The 19,416-nt window shown below is 36.3% G+C and overlaps 1 protein-coding gene across 1 annotated transcript; it reads right to left on the bottom strand.

The window, feature by feature from the left end:
* Positions 1-1,378: 1,378 nt before the first annotated feature.
* LOC132370212 (olfactory receptor 1165-like) lies at positions 1,379-11,858 on the bottom strand. Its single transcript, XM_059929945.1, has 3 exons — positions 11,834-11,858; positions 10,685-10,715; positions 1,379-2,297 (listed from the first exon to the last, which is right to left on the bottom strand). The coding sequence occupies exons 1-3, from the start codon at positions 11,856-11,858 to the stop codon at positions 1,379-1,381; spliced, it is 975 nt and encodes a 324-aa protein (XP_059785928.1).
* Between the last annotated feature and the right edge of the window lie 7,558 nt (positions 11,859-19,416).

Below are 19,416 nucleotides of genomic sequence, written 5' to 3'. Positions count from 1 at the left end.
GAGTGAAATAAATTGATTTTAATCACAATGGATAATCTGGGATTCATGCCTTATATCAGGGTAAAAAATATGGGAAATATGAATATTTTGGCATTAACTGTTAAAAACCAATTGAGTGACAATGATGGCTCAGAAAGCAGAGACATGGAGACATAGCTTTATTTTGGAGATAAAACAACATGACACATAAATATTTGAGTGAGGCTATGGAGAAATAAATAATAATGTTTTCTCCTTTGCTTTGTTTGAGCAACTAAGCAGATGTGGATGTCGTTTACTGATATGAAGAAAACCCATAGGTGGGAAAGTTTACTGGTGAGAATGGGTGATGGAAAAGTACATTTTATGAATCTTGGTCTTTGTATCACTGAGTAATCATTATGTCTCCCTGGAAATAAATTTAACGTTTTCTTAGTATTCAGTATTATTTTCAACACCTTTTATTGAACTGTATTACACTGATACTCAAAAAATGAGTGATGCATATGGAAACTAGCTCATATTTTCAGGATCTTCTTGCTTAAAGTCAGATAATACTTTTCATAATCCAAACTCAAGGGTCCTCATTTGACCTGGAGTAAAATAAAGCTTTAAGGGGCTTCCCTGGTGGCGCAGTGGTTAAGAATCCGCCTGCCAATGCAGGGGACATGGGTTCGAGCCCTGGTCTGGGAAGATCCCACATGCCGCGGAGCAACTAAGCCCGTGAGCCACAACTACTGAGCCTGTGTGTCTGGAGCCTGTGCTCCGCAACGGGAGAGGCCGCGACAGTGATAGGCCCGCGCACCACGATGAAGAGTGGCCCCCGCTCGCCGTAACTAGAGGAAGCCCTCGCACAGAAACGAAGACCCAACATCTCGCACAGAAACGAAGACCCAACACAGTCAAAAATAAATAAATAAATAAATTTATAAATAAAAATAAAAATAAAAAAAATTAAGCTTTAAGAAAAACAAAAATTCCATTTTATAGGACTATTTGCGTCAAAAGAGTTAGTTACGAGAACCTGAGTGCAAATTTAGTAAACACAGTTACTATCTGTGTTTGCAGCACTGTTACAAATCACAATGTAAACTATAACATAAGCAATTAGCCTCTAACTATATATATCCCCTTTTCATCACCCAGACTTCCAGAATGTATTATTTCTGTATTAACCCAGAAATAATTGTAACTCATCCTGACCCCTGAAAAATATGGAAAGTGCAATATAGAATTTATTTAAAACATAACCATGTATTTATTAAAATAAAGGCAACTAGCATAAGAAATACATATGGTAAATTATTGGACATAATTTGAATATAGACACATATTTATTTGAATTATATACAGGTCGACTTTAGTTCAAGTGGTTACTCCATCCCATTGGACTTCTGAATTATATCGAGTGAGAAAGCAGTTTGGTATTTATTAAACTCCTGACTGTCTCTTTCACATCTTTATTCCTAAGGCTATAGATAAGGGGGTTCAGCATGGGAATAAGAACAATGAAAAACACAGTGGCTACTTTGACCAGGAGCCAGGAGCTTTTGGAGTTGGATACACAATAAAGGAATAGGACAGTCCCATGGAAAATGGTGGTGGCGGTCAGATGGGAAGCACAGGTGGAGAAGGCTTTTTGGAGTCCACCAGCAGAGGGCATCCTGATGACTGTGACAACTATGAAAACATAGGAGGAGAGAATAATCAGGAGGCTGCATGCCTCATTGAGTGTAGAAATGATGAAACATGTCCTCTGACTCAAGTAGGGGTCAGAACAAGAAGCAGAGATGATGGCAGGATACTCACAGCCAAAGTGATGTATGAGGTTAGGACCACAGAAGGATAGCTCCAAAAGAGAATATGTGATTGTCAAGGAACATATTCTACCCCATGAGTAGGTTCCAGCTACCAGGAGGGTACAGAGCTTAGGAGACATAGCAACTGTGCAGAGCAGGGGGTTACAAACAGCCACAAACCGGTCACAGGCCATCACTGCTAACATGGACGTTTCTGTAATCACAAATGCACAGCCAAAGAAAAATTGTGCCATGCATCCTTTGAAAGAGATAGCTCTATCATCCACAACCAAGATTTCTAGGAGTTTGGGTGTAAATACACTGGAAGAACAAATATCCAAAAAGGATAGATGGCTGAGGAAAAAGTACATGGGTGTGTGGAGTTTGGGATTGGTCCTTACGACCACAATTATGCCCAGGTTCCCCACCAGAGTGACTGTGTAAATGGTCAAGAACACCAGGAAGAGGGGTGCCTGGAGGTGTGGATATTCTGAGAAGCCCAAGAGGATGAACAGAGCTCTGATTTCCCTCATTCAGTACCATGGATCTTGATTTAAAAAGTAAACAAATAATCAAAAAGAATTAAATTTGAGCAGCAGAAAGTGAGAAGTTGGAGTGAGAGGAAGTCAGGATAGCTCAACCTAAACTAGTGAAGGCAATGTGGTCATTGTGTACCCAGGAGTGTTCTGAAGCTTCAGTCTGGAGTCTTACTTGATAACTTAACTGAATTTGATTATGGGAAATTAGCTTTATCCTTCAGAACTTTAGTTTCCTCATCTGGAAAACAAGAAAAAAAATAGTACTTATCAATAGTCTTATTTTATATAAATGATTCCTAAATGCATGTGATACTTCAAACATTGAATAGCCCCATGATAAAATATAATTATATCAGAACAAAGGAGACATAGAAGGAAATCAGAAAAAAAAAAATCATTGAGTGGATTATGGTAGTCATATGATAATGGCAGAAGTGGCCTTGGAAAGATTAAACACTTTTAATACATAAAGAAAAACATAGTAGTTAAATTTCTTTGGGGTAAAATGTATCATCATACATTCACATTGGTCCTGGGAATAATGAAAGTAGAATTTAGCCTGTTGAATATAAACCATGAACTAAGTAAATATTGCTGTTATTCAGCTCACATAGATTTCTCCTGCCAAAAATCGGCTGGATTCCAATATCCCTCAGATCAGAATGAAAAGATGATCCTAGGTTGAATCAGCACACCAAAAGCCAGATTTTCCTGATTTTTTTTTTTTTTTAGATTAATAGCTACTCTATTTATTTATTTATTCATTTATTTTTAGCTGTGTTGGGTCTTCGTTTCGTGCGAGGGCTTTCTCTAGTTGAGGCAAGTGGGGGCCACTCTTCATCGTGGTGCGGGGGCCCACTCTTCATCGCGGTGCGCGGGCCTGTCACTATCGCGGCCTCTCTTGTTGCGGAGCACAGACTCCAGACGCGCAGGCTCAGCAGTTGTGGCTCACGGGCCCAGCTGCTCCGCGGCATGTGGGATCTTCCCAGACCAGGGCTCAAACCCGTGTTCCCTGCATTGGCAGGCAGATTCTCAACCACTGCGCCACCAGGGAAGCCCCTGATGTATTTTTATTGACAGCTTCCTTGCTAGGATTAATAAACTGCATATACATTCTGTCTCAAAATTGAAATTTTTGTTTAAATGTTTCCAGTCCTTTAACCAGAAAGTTGATGATTCTTGCAAACTATAATTAATAAAGATAGCAAGAAATGTTATTTTTGCAACTGTCAAGAAATTGTGGAAGGAGAATGGACATGTCCTTGAGGAATAGACAGACCTAAAAATTATACTCCATGATTGTGTTATTTGTTTTACATCTACCTGCCTAACCTTGGGGACACAAACCCTGGAGAATCCTGACAGTTTATTGTCATGAGCTACAAACAAAACAATTAAAGGAAACTTCATCTTCTGCAACTTACATGGTCATACTCTAGTTGTCAACCCTCAAAAAATAACAATTTCATCCATATCTGTAACCTAATATATATTTTACTTGTTTTTTGTCATTTATCCTTTTAGATAATTCTTCCAATGCCCTATGGGCTTAGTTTCTTGATCTCCTCCAATAATTTTATCTCTACTTGACTTATGGCCATGGTCATACTCTAGTTGTCGGCCCTCAAAACATAACAATCTCATCCATATCTGTAACCTAATATATATTTTACTTGTTTTTTGTCATTTATCATTTTATCATTGTTTGTTCCACAGTTAAAATAAAATTCATGAAAACAAAAATGGATACTAGGCTGAAGTAGGCACTCAACAACATTTATTGTATAAATGAACATATGAGTACGTGAATGACTAGATTCTTGACATATAATATACATATTGGGGTAAAAGAAGTTATTCTTGCCTATTAAGTTAGCACCACACTGTATACTCACGATGCACTGAGCCACATCTTGAGTCCTGTGAAACAAGGAGCTATAATGAAACCCCATGGGACCTAAGCTTCTTGAATTAGCATACAATAAGAATACTTATGGGGAAAAAGAGTGCATTGAATTCTTTTTAAAAAATATCCTGTATTCCTCCAAAATGCCTCAACTGTCTTTTTCTGTCATTATAATTTGTTCTTCTCAAAGCCACTTCTAACCTCTTACTGAAACCTAAAACAGCAACAACTAAAGGAAAGTTCATTCCACATAGAATTCTGTAAAAATTCTGTCTTATTAGGAGCTGAAATTAAACACTCTGCTGTTTTTAGTCAGTTACTGTGACTTTATCCTCCAAGACGGTATGGAGCACTTAAAGGTTTCCTGCACATATATAACTATATTATTCACATATCCCTGCTCTTTTTCTTCTTCAATTGTTCCTTTAGATTCCTTTGATTTGATACATGTGATTAATTCCCTCATCACATTTATGATTTCCTGAGAGTATTTTTCAATTTAACATAAAACTCATTGAGTTCATATTCTATAACTGAAGATACTTTTTTCCAAAATCAGTATCTGTTCCCTATGGCTATGGTAACAAAGTCTGAGAAGCCCAGGGTTGAAAGGGAAATCATCACCAAAGATAAATACAATATCTGATATATATTTGCTCCTTCTTACCCACACATCTTCTCCACACCTGTAACTTTTCACATCACCTCCCGCACTCTGTGTTTATCAACAGGCTTGGGTCCAGCATTCACAGTCACCCATTTGGCCCCAGGAAGTGCCAGCCATGTTCAGCTGTGACACAGGTGCTCTTACACTGTTTCCCTCCTTTCCAGTGCCTCTATCCTGGAATAATTTTCCCATTGAAGACCCATTGTATATTCAGAACTGTCACAGGCATTTAGAAACTATAAAATTATAAAATGTGAGTCTCATCCTCATTTGTTTTTCCTTAGAGAATTATTCCAGGAAATAATGCACACAAGCACAAATGATACATGACAACTTATAATTCTTGTTTGTTATTAAAATTTGTGTGTATAAAGAGAATGAGAATATTGTGATCCAGAAAAACTGAATATATTTCCTAGTGATGTAGCCTGGGGAATAATAATAAATGTGCTGAAAAATAAGGAATCAAATACTTTTAGTTAGCTAAACTAAATAGGTAACATGACAGATTTACACATGTGTTTGCCTCATGCTAAGATCATTGGAACATATTATTTTCCTTTTAAAGTGAAATAAGGATTGAATCAACTCACCTGAGTGCAGAAGAATTTGACTTATTCATTTAGTGAAGTTTCTTTGCTAAGATTAATGGATTCCAGGAAAATTCCTGCTGAGAATTCAACTTTTTTTTTTATATAGTAATAAGCCTGAAATAATAGTAACAGGAATCTAGAGTGTATTGCAATGAATATTTCAGGAAAATGGCTTTTTCTTCTAATCTATTAAAAATAAATTCAGAGATGACAAAGAGAAAAGGAGACCAAAAATCTGAACCCTAACACCAAACTGTCCCATATATATGCCACCAAAACCCTAGGGAGGTTAACCCTGGAGAATATTGTTGAACTATTGCCTTGGAGACCACAAATGGGGCAATTAAATGAAGTAATGCCCATGTGATATTTTGGTTGTATATGATTTTTTATAAAGTTTAAGGAATAATTTCATCATGAACTCTAGTCCATTGATCTTTTAGAAATGTTGAACCAGACAATATATTTTTTCTTTAAATACTTATAAAATACAGAAATGTACAAAAGCAAAACCAGCTTGTCAACTACCAATTGGCACTTGTCATCTGCCTCTACAAGGATTAAATCATGTGCTGCTGCAGTTGCTGATTTTCAACACCCCCTGAAAGGAGTTCTGGATGGAGAGCAGAGATGAGGCCCTCTGTGCTCTGGCAAAAACTGGCAGAACAGGTCTTCAGATAGTTAGATATTTTCAGGAGTCGATTTTATGACCCCAATTCTTGTATCTCCTTGTATGTAGAAAAACACTAGAATCCTTCATGGTGACGTCTGCTCCTCGGGACTAGGAGTAACCTTCACGAGACTAGCAGAAACCTTCTGTAAAAACATGTGCTGGATTGCATGTACTCCTCCTTCACCAAAATCACATTTATACTGACCTTCCCCCCTACCTCTTTGGAGCAGTTTCTCAGAGCTATCTGAGATGCTGTCTTCCAGGCTATAGTCTTCATTTTGCCCCAAATAAAACTTAACTCACAACTCTCATGTTGTGCATATTTTTTAAGTTGACAAGCTATTGGGCAACAATCCAAAGATTCTTAATCTTTGTTGAATTTCTGGTTTCCCCTCTCTATGTGAATATATATCTATCAATGTGTATTTGGATGTAAAACTTATACAATATGAATCATATTATAGTTATAGTGTTTATTACCCTTTCTTTAATTTAACATTGTATTGTGAGCTTCATTTTCCATGAAAACCATTGGTTTTCTTAAGATAATACACTTGCATTACTAATCCAAATATGAGCACAATTCTATTTAATTCTTACATTTATTATTGAAATTGAAAAATAACCCTGGTACTCTATTTTTCAGTTTATAGTCTAGGTTTATGGGAAGTATAATATATTTATTACATAAGAAGCTGCCATATCTTAACATATAAACATCTCAACTCCAGTGACTTAATTTAATAGAACAGGTATCAGCAAACTTTTTCTGGAAAAAGCTGTACAGTTAATAGTTTAGCTTTTGTGGGCCATATAGTCTCAGTTTCAACTATTCACTTCTGCATCTTGTAGCATGGATGCAGCCATGGGCAATACGTAAATCAATAGGCATGGCTCTGTTCCAATAAAGTTTTATTTATAAAAGACAGTAGGCCACATTTGGTTTGCAGGTCACAGTTCGTCAACCCATGCAGTAGAATGTATTTCTTGATTGTTCAAGGTCCAAAATTATCTCTAGAGCAGTAGGCAGGTGTCCTCTGAATGGTGGTGCAGGGACCTAGTCTTTTTCCAAATTGTGGTTTATAATAATGTGATTATTCTCATGTAATTATAATGTAGTGAGAGAAACAATAATTTGCTTTAAGCAATACTGCACTTTTCTGCATTGTCACTGTGCATAATATTTTTTGTTTTGTTTATTTATTTTTCTTTAAGCTTTTGTTAAGTGTATTAAGAGTGCTCTTCACATGTTGAGATACTTGAATAACATCCAAGATATTTCCTGGTTAACAAAATCACAATAGGATTTTGAACTTTGAGTTGAACTATAATGTTAAGTTAGAATTGAAGAGATAAGAAAGAAAACCAAAAGACATTTTAAGCAGAGAAGACTTTTTGAGCCAAGTTCAAGTTTTTATCAATTAGAAGTAGAGTTTATGCAGGTACTGGTACAAGATAAGATTGGAGGACAAGAGGATCCAAACTGTGTAAAGAATGCAGTTAGGGTTAGTGCTGGTTGTTGAACCTTGTAATAGAGCTCCATGCCAACAGGACAAGTACGTAATAATAAAGAGGTTATGGTTGTAAAAAGTTGTAGACATGGGAATGAAATATTATAATCATGGCATTCAATTAGGTTTCATTAGTAGCTGATGTAAACAGAAAGAAGTAACTTCCATTTTCATTTTAGTTCAGAAGCGAGCATTATGTTCTTGACAGCATCTCACTGCAGGTAAAACAATGGTTCCCAGTAACTATTAATAATTGTAGGGGCTTCCCTGGTGGCGCAGTGGTTGAGAATCTGCCTGCCAATGCATAGGACACGGGTTCGAGCCCTGGTCTGGGAAGATCCCACATGCCGCGGAGCAACTAGGCCCGTGAGCCACAACTACTGAGCCTGCGCGTCTGGAGCCTGTGCTCCGCAACAAGAGAGGCCGCAACGGTGAGAGGCCCGCGCACCGCGATGAGGAGTGGCCCCCGCTTGCCACAACTAGAGAAAGCCCTCGCACAGAAACGAAGACCCAACACAGCCATAAATAAATAAATAAAAATAAAAAAATAAATAAAAATAATAATAATTGTATAGGCGCCTGCAATGTGAAGTAATTAACAGTGAGATGTATATATGGGAACTAGAGCATCTAATAAACCAATCAAGGGTCTGAAGATTTCTGGAATACAGAAGAAAAACAAAAGGAGACTCTTACCAGTGTTTTCAAATATCCCAAGGCTAAAATGTGAAAGAAACACTGGCCTCTTTTCTGTGTCTTCAAGAGAGAAACTTAACTTTAAATGAATTAATTTACAAACCACAGGAAAACCAGTTTCAGAACAACAACAACCAAAAAGGACTTTCTCTCCAGAGTGTCCAGAAACAGAATAGTATGAATGACTCAGAGTCTCTGGGTTGTTCAGTTTCACTAAAAGATATAAGAAGGGGCTATAGAGATATAAACTTTAATGTAAATAAAGGGAAGGGGGTGGCTCTTCAGGAAGAATGCAGACAGAAAATAAAACTTCACAATGTCTCTCTGCATTTCCCATATTCTGAGTCTAGTCCTTACATTGGTCTAAAGCTTTCACTAAGATCACTTTATGTTTGGTGTCCTCAAAATACTCTATTGTTTTTAAATTATATGTACAATTCTCAAAACCCATAATTTATACATATCTAACATGTTGGTTTAACTGCCCATCTAATAAAATACCTATTACAGTAATTAAATAGTATACTCTAACCATCTTAACAAATAAGGATTCAGTTCAATGCAAGCTTTATGAATCCTTGCCTATAATTGAGGAGACCATTCCTGTAAGCGTATGTAAGTACAGCATACTTTTAAAAAATAAGAAATTCAATTCAAAATAGCCTCCCAAATCCAGTATTATGCATAAATACATAGTTATAGATAGATACGGGTATTTAGACATAGATACTTCTGAGAATGGAAAGTATGAAGTGTAGCCCATCATTAGGGCTCTGGTTTCTAGGATAACTCAGTGTGATTACAGGCAATTTTCTTTATCTTTCTTTGGTTTAATCTGGGTCTCCAGTCTGACACATATTTCAGAAAAGATTAAAGAGTTACAGTAAATATGATAATGAATCTCTTAAATCTCAGTCCAGTATTATTTCCTATTACACAAGAAGCAATTTCTTTCTTTCTTTTTTCCTTAAGTTTATCCTAGCTTGACATAATGAGAAAGAAATGTTGATTTTCCCCCAACATTCCCAATTTGACTCTCTATTGTCTATTTTTGATCTCATTCTCAGCAAAAGTACATAGTAATTGGTAGAATTTTTTTCACAGGGTCTAGTAGTATAAAATCCCTCCGCAAATTAGTAGCAGAGTATGAACTTGTCTTTCCCTTACAAGTGATAAAATAGAATATCCACTAGATGGCAGGGTGATACCATAATTTAAATCAAGGCACGAATAATGTACATTAATTGCTTTAGAGAGAATAACAGAAACAAACAGAAAACAAGATGTTCATGGTTTAAATACAACCTTGAAAATTTTTTATTCTGTGAAGGAAAAACGTTACCTGTCAAATCAACAAACAAAGGATGCTGAGGCCATCAAGCTATCAGCCACTACCCCCGCACCCCTACCTCCCACCCCGACAGGTGAGCCCTGAAGGAACTCAGGCTGGAGACAAACGTTGCACCCTGAGGGGACTCAGGATGGAAAAGTACAGGATACTGGCCCCAGTTAAGGCGCATATCAAAGGAATGATTTCAAGGAGCCCAGACTCTTGCGTCTTCCCATACACAGAAAAGCGCTAAATTCGTTAACTTGAGCTATCTGGTTTTCTTTAATTAATGGTAATCTTCTGATGTTCCAACTACCTGGTTTTTGTTGCAAAATGCATATATATCCTGGCTTCTCCCTGCCTCTTCAGAGCAGTCTCTTAGAACCAGCTGACAGGCTGTCTTCCAGGTTGAAGTCCATAGAATAAAAAATAATTCTCAACTTTTAGGTTGCGCAATTTTTTTTTTTTTTTTTTAGTTGACAATTTCATCTCTCAGGAATAAGGAAACACATGCTCAAAGATGCAAAATTACTCTACCACATTCAAGCATCAACTCACCTTTGATTTTTATCTTTGTTTTTCCAATTTTCAATTCTGAACTAGGAGTGATGTGTTGGCTTTCGGTCACTTACACAATTACACAGTTCAAGTAATAAATAGTATTAGTAGTTCATTTCAATCCATTTTATAATAAGTAAAAACACAAATAAAAAGGTGATTAATAACATGTACAGATATTAGTATAAATATTAAAATCCTTACAGAAATGCAAACCTTCCTAAAAGAGCAAACAAAACAAACAAAATGGTGAAAAGATATTTATCTATTAATACACACACGCATATATCCATACACATATGTATGAATGTATATGATGTAAAATATCATGTATATGACATAAAATATTACAGAACTGAACCAGAACATATTGATTAATTAACAGATTTAATGACAAAGTTAAACCTAACACTATCTTATATACATGAGAAACTCATAAACAAAGAGATTCCGTAAAATTAAAACTAAAGAATGAGTTAGCAATTCCTAAATTAATTTCATTTTCGTGAACAGAAACTATTCTGAATGATTTGAGTCCTTTGAATTTGCTGTGGCTTGCTTTATGATCCAGCAAATAATCAAATGTGATATATTTCTAATGTGCAGTGAAAAACACATGTATGCTACGTTTGTTGGTAGTCATATTCTATCAACATTAATTAGGTTAAATATGTTAATTACGTCATTTAAAACTTCTACAACCTTAGACATTGTATTGCTTGTTTACTCGTCAATTGAAAACACAGGTTACATACAGTCTCCTATGATGATACAGGACTTGTCTATTTCTTTTGTATCTCTGGAATTTTTCTTTACGTATTCTGACGATCCAAATGTGCATTGACATTTGAATTGTAACCTCTTCTTAGAAGGTGAACATGTATGTCATTATGAAATTATCTTCAGTAATTTTATTTTATTTTAAACTTACAATGTCTCATATTGTTATAGATGCATGAGTTTTCATTAGAAAGACTTTGTTTTGTAATATATTTTTATTTTTACAATGTCTAAAGTAGATGAACACATGCTTAACTTGCTACTGAGAAACTTTACCCAGGTCTATACCACACAGAAACATTTATTTATGTTCACCAAAATATAACAGGAGTCTTCAAAATGCCGCTATTCATAATTTTTACTGAAAAGTAAAAAAATAAACAAAAACAAAAAGAAACTTAGAAAACCATCAACATTTTATGTATAAAATATGGGGTATATTGATACAGTGAAACTATACAGCAAAGAAATTTGCAAGCAACAAGATGAATAAATGTTATACCTATAATGATGATCAAAAGAAGCCAGATACCAAAAAAAATGTTATGTATAGTTTTATTTATATAAAGTTACGAACAGGTAAAACATTAGTATTACAAGTTTAAATAGTGTCAACAAAAAATTAATCAGTGGATCTAAGAATTGGAAAGTTTTATGTGAGCCAAATTTGAGGATTATAACCCAGGAAGAGCATCTCAGAAAGCTCTGAGAACCGTTCCACCAGTTAGAAATCAAGGCACAGTTATGTAAGTTTTTTGAGACAGATTGCTGTACATCAAATGACGTATTATTGACAGTTTACGTAATCTAGATCTAAGCTTCATCATGGTGGGTCATGTGACCCCTTACCAGATCAAGACAGAATGTTGTCTTTTAAGGAGTTGTTTTGCTGATGCTGGGAGAATGTTTCTCTTTATGGTTGAGCATGTATTCCTGCTGATGGGGAGGTTTAGTCGATGCATAATGCAGATACACAATGCACAGTGGGGAAGAGAGGAGGCCGGAAGCCAAAGCCAGAGGAGGATTTTCTTATGTTTAAATTTTTCTTGTCTTGCCATAAGATATGAATTTCATTTCATAATAGTAATCTCTTGGTCTCCAAGCTCATTAAAAGGTGTGCTTACTTTGTGAAAACTTGTGGTGCTGTTCATGCACTTTCCTGTATGCATATTAAAACATATATATATATGTTTGAATATTAAAACATATATACATATATATAAGGATACATATATACCTTTATCATATATATGTGATAAAGATATTAGACAAAGGTAAATAAAAAGAAATAAGATGCCAAAATCATGACATGTTATAAAGGAGAATGCAGACTATAGAGCTTTAAATGTATTAAAAGAAACAAATACTATATTACAAAAAACAGGAATCCATAATGAAGTTATAACAGTTATTAATATGCATATATCCAACGACAAAGCAACAATATCTATAAACCATAGGAGAAACTATAGGAGATGAGAGGAGAAAAAACAAACACTCTCAATTCAAAGTAAAAAGCAACAACAACAAACATTTAGTAATTAAAGCTGTAATCCCAAATAACACAATCGTATGTATATCCCAGAACTCTACTAGCAAGGAATCGAATTTTTTTCAATTGTTCCTAAGCAGTTTTAAAAAGTGACTATATTTTAGGGCTTCCCTGGTGGCGCAGTGGTTAAGAATCCGCCTGCCAGTGCAGGGGACATGGGTTCAAGCCCTGGTCCGGGAAGATCCCACATGCCTTGGATCCCACTGAGCCCGTGTGCCACAGCTACTGACACAGCTACTGAGCCTGCGCTCTAGAGCCCGTGCTCCGCAACGGGTGAAGCCACCCCAATGAGAAGCCCGTGCACCGTAGCCCCCGCTCGCCACAACTTAGAGAAAGCCCGCATGCAGCAATGAGGACCCAACGCAGCCAAAAATAAATAAATAGATAAATTTATTTTTTTTTTAAATTGACTATATTTTAACCCATGAGTAAAACACAACAAATTTATCAATAATAAACATAATAGAAATGTGAATATCATTTATTGGTCACTAATAAATATAAGTATAAATAAGGCAGTCCATTTAAAAATGTAAAAGCATGCCATTAAAATATTATGAAGGAATAATATAGACCACAATAGCAAAATTACTATATGAGATATACTCTAGGTGATTGTCAAAATAAATTATATGGTATTGCATATTGATATCAATAAAATGAAAATAGATAAAACATTCCACTTGAAAGGTCTAGAAAAAGGCCTTTATATAGTGATAGCACCTAAAATTTAATCTTCCCACCCAACCTCCCTGAAACTTTTCAAACCAGGGAAATCAAATGAATAGCCCACACTTTTTGCATCACTGTGAGAAAGATAACCCCGTGAAGTGAAATTTGCCTGTAAGTAGAGAAATATTCATCAGAAGAGAAAAGGGTTATCTCTGGGCCTCAAATTACCATAATTCTATGTGTGTATAGTGAAGAAATCTGAAGAAACAGATTAGAAAAGACAAAAGAAATTGGAGATCTTATTAGTGGGACAACACAGGTAAAATCAATCATAAAGTTCCACTTACATAACCAATAATTGAAAACAGGTCAGAAGTCTGATAAGAAACAGCATTGGCTAAAGGAAAAAGGCTAGCAATTGTATAGGATTTGAGGTGAAAACTTTGGGGAAAATTCTTTCTAAGAGAAAGGAGAAAAGCAAAAAGATGACAGTACCCTTTAGAGTTGTAAATTTAAAGAGAAAGAAGATAAGTAAATTATGTGAAGGATCTTCCAGAAACAAGATGAAAGAAACATACACACACACAAACGATCATCAAGACCTCTCAGCAGCCAGGCATTTTACGTATACAGGGATTCATATATCGATATAGGTATATGCACACATATATGTGTAAGTATGTGAGTATACATGTGTGTGTATGTGTATGCACACACACTTCATTTCACTATACTACAGAAGAAAACAACCTAAAGCTAGAATTCTTGTAAGCCACACAAAACCCACAACTTAGTCCACTAAGTTATCAAAAAAATCTGTATCCATACAATTCGACTATAAGGGGAAAGGGGGAAAAACATAAAATGTGTCAAAACATTCCAAACAAAGAAAATGTCCCCAAAATAATACCACATACACACAGACACACACACACAGGAGAAGAAAACTAGAATACTCTAAATTGAACTAAATCTCCTTAAAAAAATCATTTGGAAATACTAAAAATATGTCATAAATATAAAATAAAACATGAATAGAAAAAAGAGATTATGCCCAAAAGAGTTGATTGGACTCAAGAAAGAAATCAAAGAAAAGGCTTTTTTGAGAAATCAAGATTAAATTACAAGATAAAAAAGGATAGGAGAAACAAATATTGTATGATTCTGTAACAGGGAAGAGCCAAATCTGACTGCATGTTGGATCGGTTTCTTTTACTTTAACCTTTGCTTTCCGCTGCTTTTGTTCATTAAAAGGACACTGTCTATACACAATGGTCTGCCTCAGGGAACCCTGCCCCTCTACCTGAATGTTAAACCGAAGTGCCTTTGCTCAGGGACGCATCCTGACCCTGTCCACCTGTGGATGGCTGCAAGAAAGAAGAAATTAACACATCCCCTCCCGGAGGCTGGTCATTCCAGGGGATATTTGCAAAACTTATAGCCTTTTTACTTTACTTCCTGATCTCCTCCCCCTCTCTGTGCTATAAAGGAAACTGGCTTCCAAACCCCGATAAGATGGTTTTTCAGTGACTCTAGTGTGCCACCTTCTCGGTCTGCCAGCTTTCTGAATAAGGTCGCTATTCCTTGCCTCAACACCTCGTCTCCTATTTATTGGCCTGTCGTGCAGCGGGCAGAACGAGCTTGGACTCGGTAACAATTCCACTTACATGAAATATAATAGGCAAATTCATAGAGACAGAGTAGATTAAAGGATATCAGTGGCAGAGGGAAAGGGGATGAGGAGTTATTACTTAATGGGTACATAGTTTCTGTTTGGGGTGATGAAAATGTTTTGGAAATATATAGTAGTGATGGTTGCACAACATTGTAAATGTAATTAATGCCACTGAGTTATGCACCTAAAGTTGTTAAAGTGCCATTTTTTAAAAATTTATTTATTTATTTATGGCTGTGTTGGGTCTTCGTTTCTGTGCGGGGGCTTTCTCCAGTTGCGGCAAGGGGGGGCCACTCTTCATCGCGGTGCGCGGGCCTCTCACTATCGCGGCCTCTCTTGTTGCGGAGCACAGGCTCCAGGTGCGCAGGCTCAGTAATTGTGGCTCACGGGCCTAGTTGCTCCGCGGCATATGGGATCTTCCCAGACCAGGGCTTGAACCCGCGTCCCCTGCATTGGCAGGCAGATTCTCAACCACTGCGCCACCAGGGAAGCCCGAAGTGCCATTTTTTTTAATGTAAACACATTTGAGGAATGTTGTCTGTGGAGCTTGAATAAGATGCTGTCAGAGAAGAGAAAATACTGTCTCAGAATGTTACCAAGAAATAACATAAACAAGTAATCACAAAAAGACTTGATATTACCTTCCATTACAGGGATGAGGTATATAAGGGGATTGTTTGGATGAATTGTTGACAGAAAAATCAATAGCCAAGGACATTGAGAGAGGAAAGACAACAGACTGTGGTAGCTTTTTTTTTTTTTTTTTTAAGATTTTTTTTTTAAACATCTTTATTGAAGTTTAATTGCTTTACAATGGTGTGTTAGCTTCTGCTTTATAACAAAGTGAATCAGTTATACATATACAAATGTTCCCATATCTCTTCCCTCTTGCATCTCCCTCCCTCCCACCCTCCCTATCCCACCCCTCTAGGTGGTCACAAAGCATCGAGCTGATCTCCCTGTGCTATGCAGCTGCTTCCCACTAGCTATCTATTTTACATTTGGTAGTGTATATATGTCCATGACACTCTCTCACCCTGTCACATCTCACCCCTCCCCCTCCCCATATCCTCAAGTCCATTCTCTAGTAGGTCTGTGTCTTTATTCCCGTCTTGCCACTAGGTTCTTCATGACCTCTTTTTTTTTTTTTCCTTAGATTCCATATATATGTGTTAGCATACTGTATTTGTTTTTCTCTTTCTGACTTACTTCACTCTGTATGACAGACTCTAACTCCATCCACCTCATTACAAATACCTCCATTTCATTTCTTTTTATGGCTGAGTAATATTCCATTGTATATATGCGCCACATCTTCTTTATCCATTCATCTGATGATGGACACTTAGGTTGCTTCCATGTCCTGGCTATTGTAAATAGAGCTGCAATGAACATTTTGTAATAGAGCTGCATGACTCTTTTTGAATTATGGTTTTCTCAGGGTATATGCCCAGTAGTGGGATTGCTGGGTCGTATGGTATTTCTATTTGTAGTTTTTTAAGGAACCTCCATACTGTTCTCCACAGTGGCTGTATCAATTTACATTCCCACCAACAGTGCAAGAGTGTTCCCTTTCCTCCACACCCTCTCCAGCATTTATTGTTTCTAGATTTTTTGATGATGGCCATTCTGACCGGTGTGAGATGATACCTCACTGTAGTTTTGATTTGCATTTCTCTAATGATTCGTGATGTTGAGCATCCTTTCCTGTGTTTGTTGACAATCTGTATATCTTCTTTGGAGAAATGTCTATTTAGGTCTTCTGCCCATTTTTGGATTGGGTTGTTTGTTTTTTTGTTATTGAGCTGCATGAGCTGCTTGTAAATCTTGGAGATTAATCCTTTGTCAGTTGCTTCATTTGCAAATATTTTCTCCCATTCTGAGGGTTGTCTTTTGGTCTTGTTTATGGTTTCCTTTGCTGTGCAAAAGCTTTTAAGTTTCATTAGGTCCCATTTGTTTATTTGTGTTTTGATTTCCATTTCTCTAGGAGCTGGGTCAAAAAGGATCTTGCTGTGATTTATGTCATAGAGTGTTCTGCCTATGTTTTCCTCTAAGAGTTTGATAGTGTCTGGTCTTACACTTAGATCTTTAATCCATTTTGAGTTTATTTTTGTGTATGGTATCAGGGAGTGTTCTAATTTCATACTTTTACATGTACCTGTCCAATTTTCCCAGCACCACTTATTGAAGAGGCTGTCTTTTCTCCACTGTATATGCTTGCCTCCTTTATCAAAGATAAGGTGACCATATGTGCGTGGGTTTATCTCTGGGCTTTCTATCCTGTTCCATTGATCTATATTTCTGTTTTTGTACCAGTACCAAACTGTCTTGATTACTGTAGCTTTGTAATATAGTCTGAAGTCAGGGAGCCTGATTCCTCCAGCTCCATTTTTCATTATCAAGATTGTTTTGGGGCTTCCCTGGTGGTGCAGTGGTTGAGAATCTGCCTGCCAATGCAGGGGACACGGGTTCGAGCCCTGGTCTGGGAAGATCCCACATGCCGCGGAGCAACTAGGCCCGTGAGCCAAAACTACTGAGCCTGCGTGTCTGGAGCCTGTGCTCCGTAACAAGAGAGGCCGCGATAATGAGAGGCCGGCGCACCACGATGAAGAGTGGCCCCCACTCGCCGCAACTAGAGAAAGCCCTCGCACAGAAACGAAGACCCAACACAGCCATAAATAAATAAATAAATAAATAAATAATAAAAATGAAGGAATTCCTTTAAAAAAAAAAAAAAGATTGTTTTGGCTATTCGGGGTCTTTTGTGTTTCCATACAAATTGTGAAATTTTTTATTCTAGTTCTGTGAAAAATGCCAGTGGTAGTTTGATAGGGATTGCATTGAATCTGTAGATTGCTTTGGGTAGTAGAGTCATTTTCACAATGTTGATTCTTCCAATCCAAGAACATGGTATATCTCTCCATCTATTTGTATCATCTTTAATTTCTTTCATCCGTGTCCTATAATTTTCTGCATACAGGTCTTTTGTCTCCTTAGGTAGGTTTATTCCTAGATATTTTATTCTTTTTGTTGCAATGGTAAACGGGAGTGTTTTCTTAATTTCACTTTCAGATTTTTCATCATTAGTATATAGGAATGCAAGAGATTTCTGTGCATTAATTTTGTATCCTGCTACTTTACCAAATTCATTGATTAGCTCTAGTAGTTTTCTGGTAACATCTTTAGGATTCTCTATGTATAGTATCATGTCATCTGCAAATGTTATACTCTAGGAGATGTGTGCTGGGAGATGCAGCGTCCTCCACAAACTGAACTGAGGCAACATTAATGTTTTCCTTTTACCTGCAACTCAGTTTTCTTCTCTTTCTACTTCTCTTCTTTCTGAGGTGTGAGTGTTACGAACTTTCTTTCCAGGTCATTAGAGTTTTCTCATAATTGTCCCCATACTAAAACAGAAACTGATCGGTACCTAGTTTCAGAGGAAAAATATGACTTGATTGATATAATTATTTTTAGGTCTTTGAATAATATTAAAAAAAAGTTCAGCTTCACTTTGGTCAAATTATCCCAATGGGAATTTCCAGACTCACAGAGATACTGCCATAAATGTCTGCAAGTTACATATCTCCCAGGTAAAGTTGTTTAGAAATCAGACAGGAACAATGTGTTGTCTTTGTCTTCATTTTCACCATAGAATATAATAAAAATGCTATTTAAAGGAAATGAAGAATAGTTGCCAACATAAATGCTGAAGGTACCATTTTATTCTCTTAAATACTAAAATAAAACTGGGGAAAGACTCTTGAATTTGCTTAAGAAAAAAGCTGCACACCTTACCTTAGAGAGCAGGTAAGTTCTATTTTCAGAATTCTTCAGAATTATTTGCACAGTGAGACTTATTACTGCATATTCATTGAATTTACTGGTTAATTCTAAGTATGGTACTGTGAAACATTACATGTACCTTAGATTTAAGCCAAATACCTGGTGAGTTGGACATGAGTTTTCTTTAATCAACCCACAATTAATCACTGTCCTTAGGTCAATAAGAAATATATTTTTAGAATTTATTATTAAAATATTAATTTAATGACCATTTCCCCCTTGGCTAATGTTTGTTAGAAAACTTTAACCATATTTTATATACAGTCAGCATTTGAAACTATCTGCTTGGTAATATAGAGCATCTTCGGTGGCTACATATGTTTTATAGAATTCATATATGATAACTTACACTTTCTATGCCAATTGTATAAAATAATTAAAAACATGACAATGATTAATATTTTTCACAACTTGGGGAATGTTAAGGGGAAACAAAGCAGAAAGTTAGTGATTTATATTCAGTGAAGGATATAGAAAATCTGAAAAGGAAAAACTCAAGAAGTACAGAGTATGTCAAACCACTCTATTCCTACTTCCTATCAATTGTCTGAATGTGTCATATTTATAGTTTGAGTTTCTCATTCCTGTATTTAAACACCACTTATTCTATTACAATTCAACCAAAACTGAGCTATTTATT

The sequence above is a fragment of the Balaenoptera ricei genome, chromosome 8, assembly GCF_028023285.1.
Source record: "Balaenoptera ricei isolate mBalRic1 chromosome 8, mBalRic1.hap2, whole genome shotgun sequence".
NCBI classification, from domain to species: Eukaryota; Metazoa; Chordata; class Mammalia; order Artiodactyla; family Balaenopteridae; genus Balaenoptera; species Balaenoptera ricei.
The sequence above is the reverse complement of the archived record's forward strand: the minus strand, read 5'-3'. Positions and strand labels throughout refer to the sequence as shown.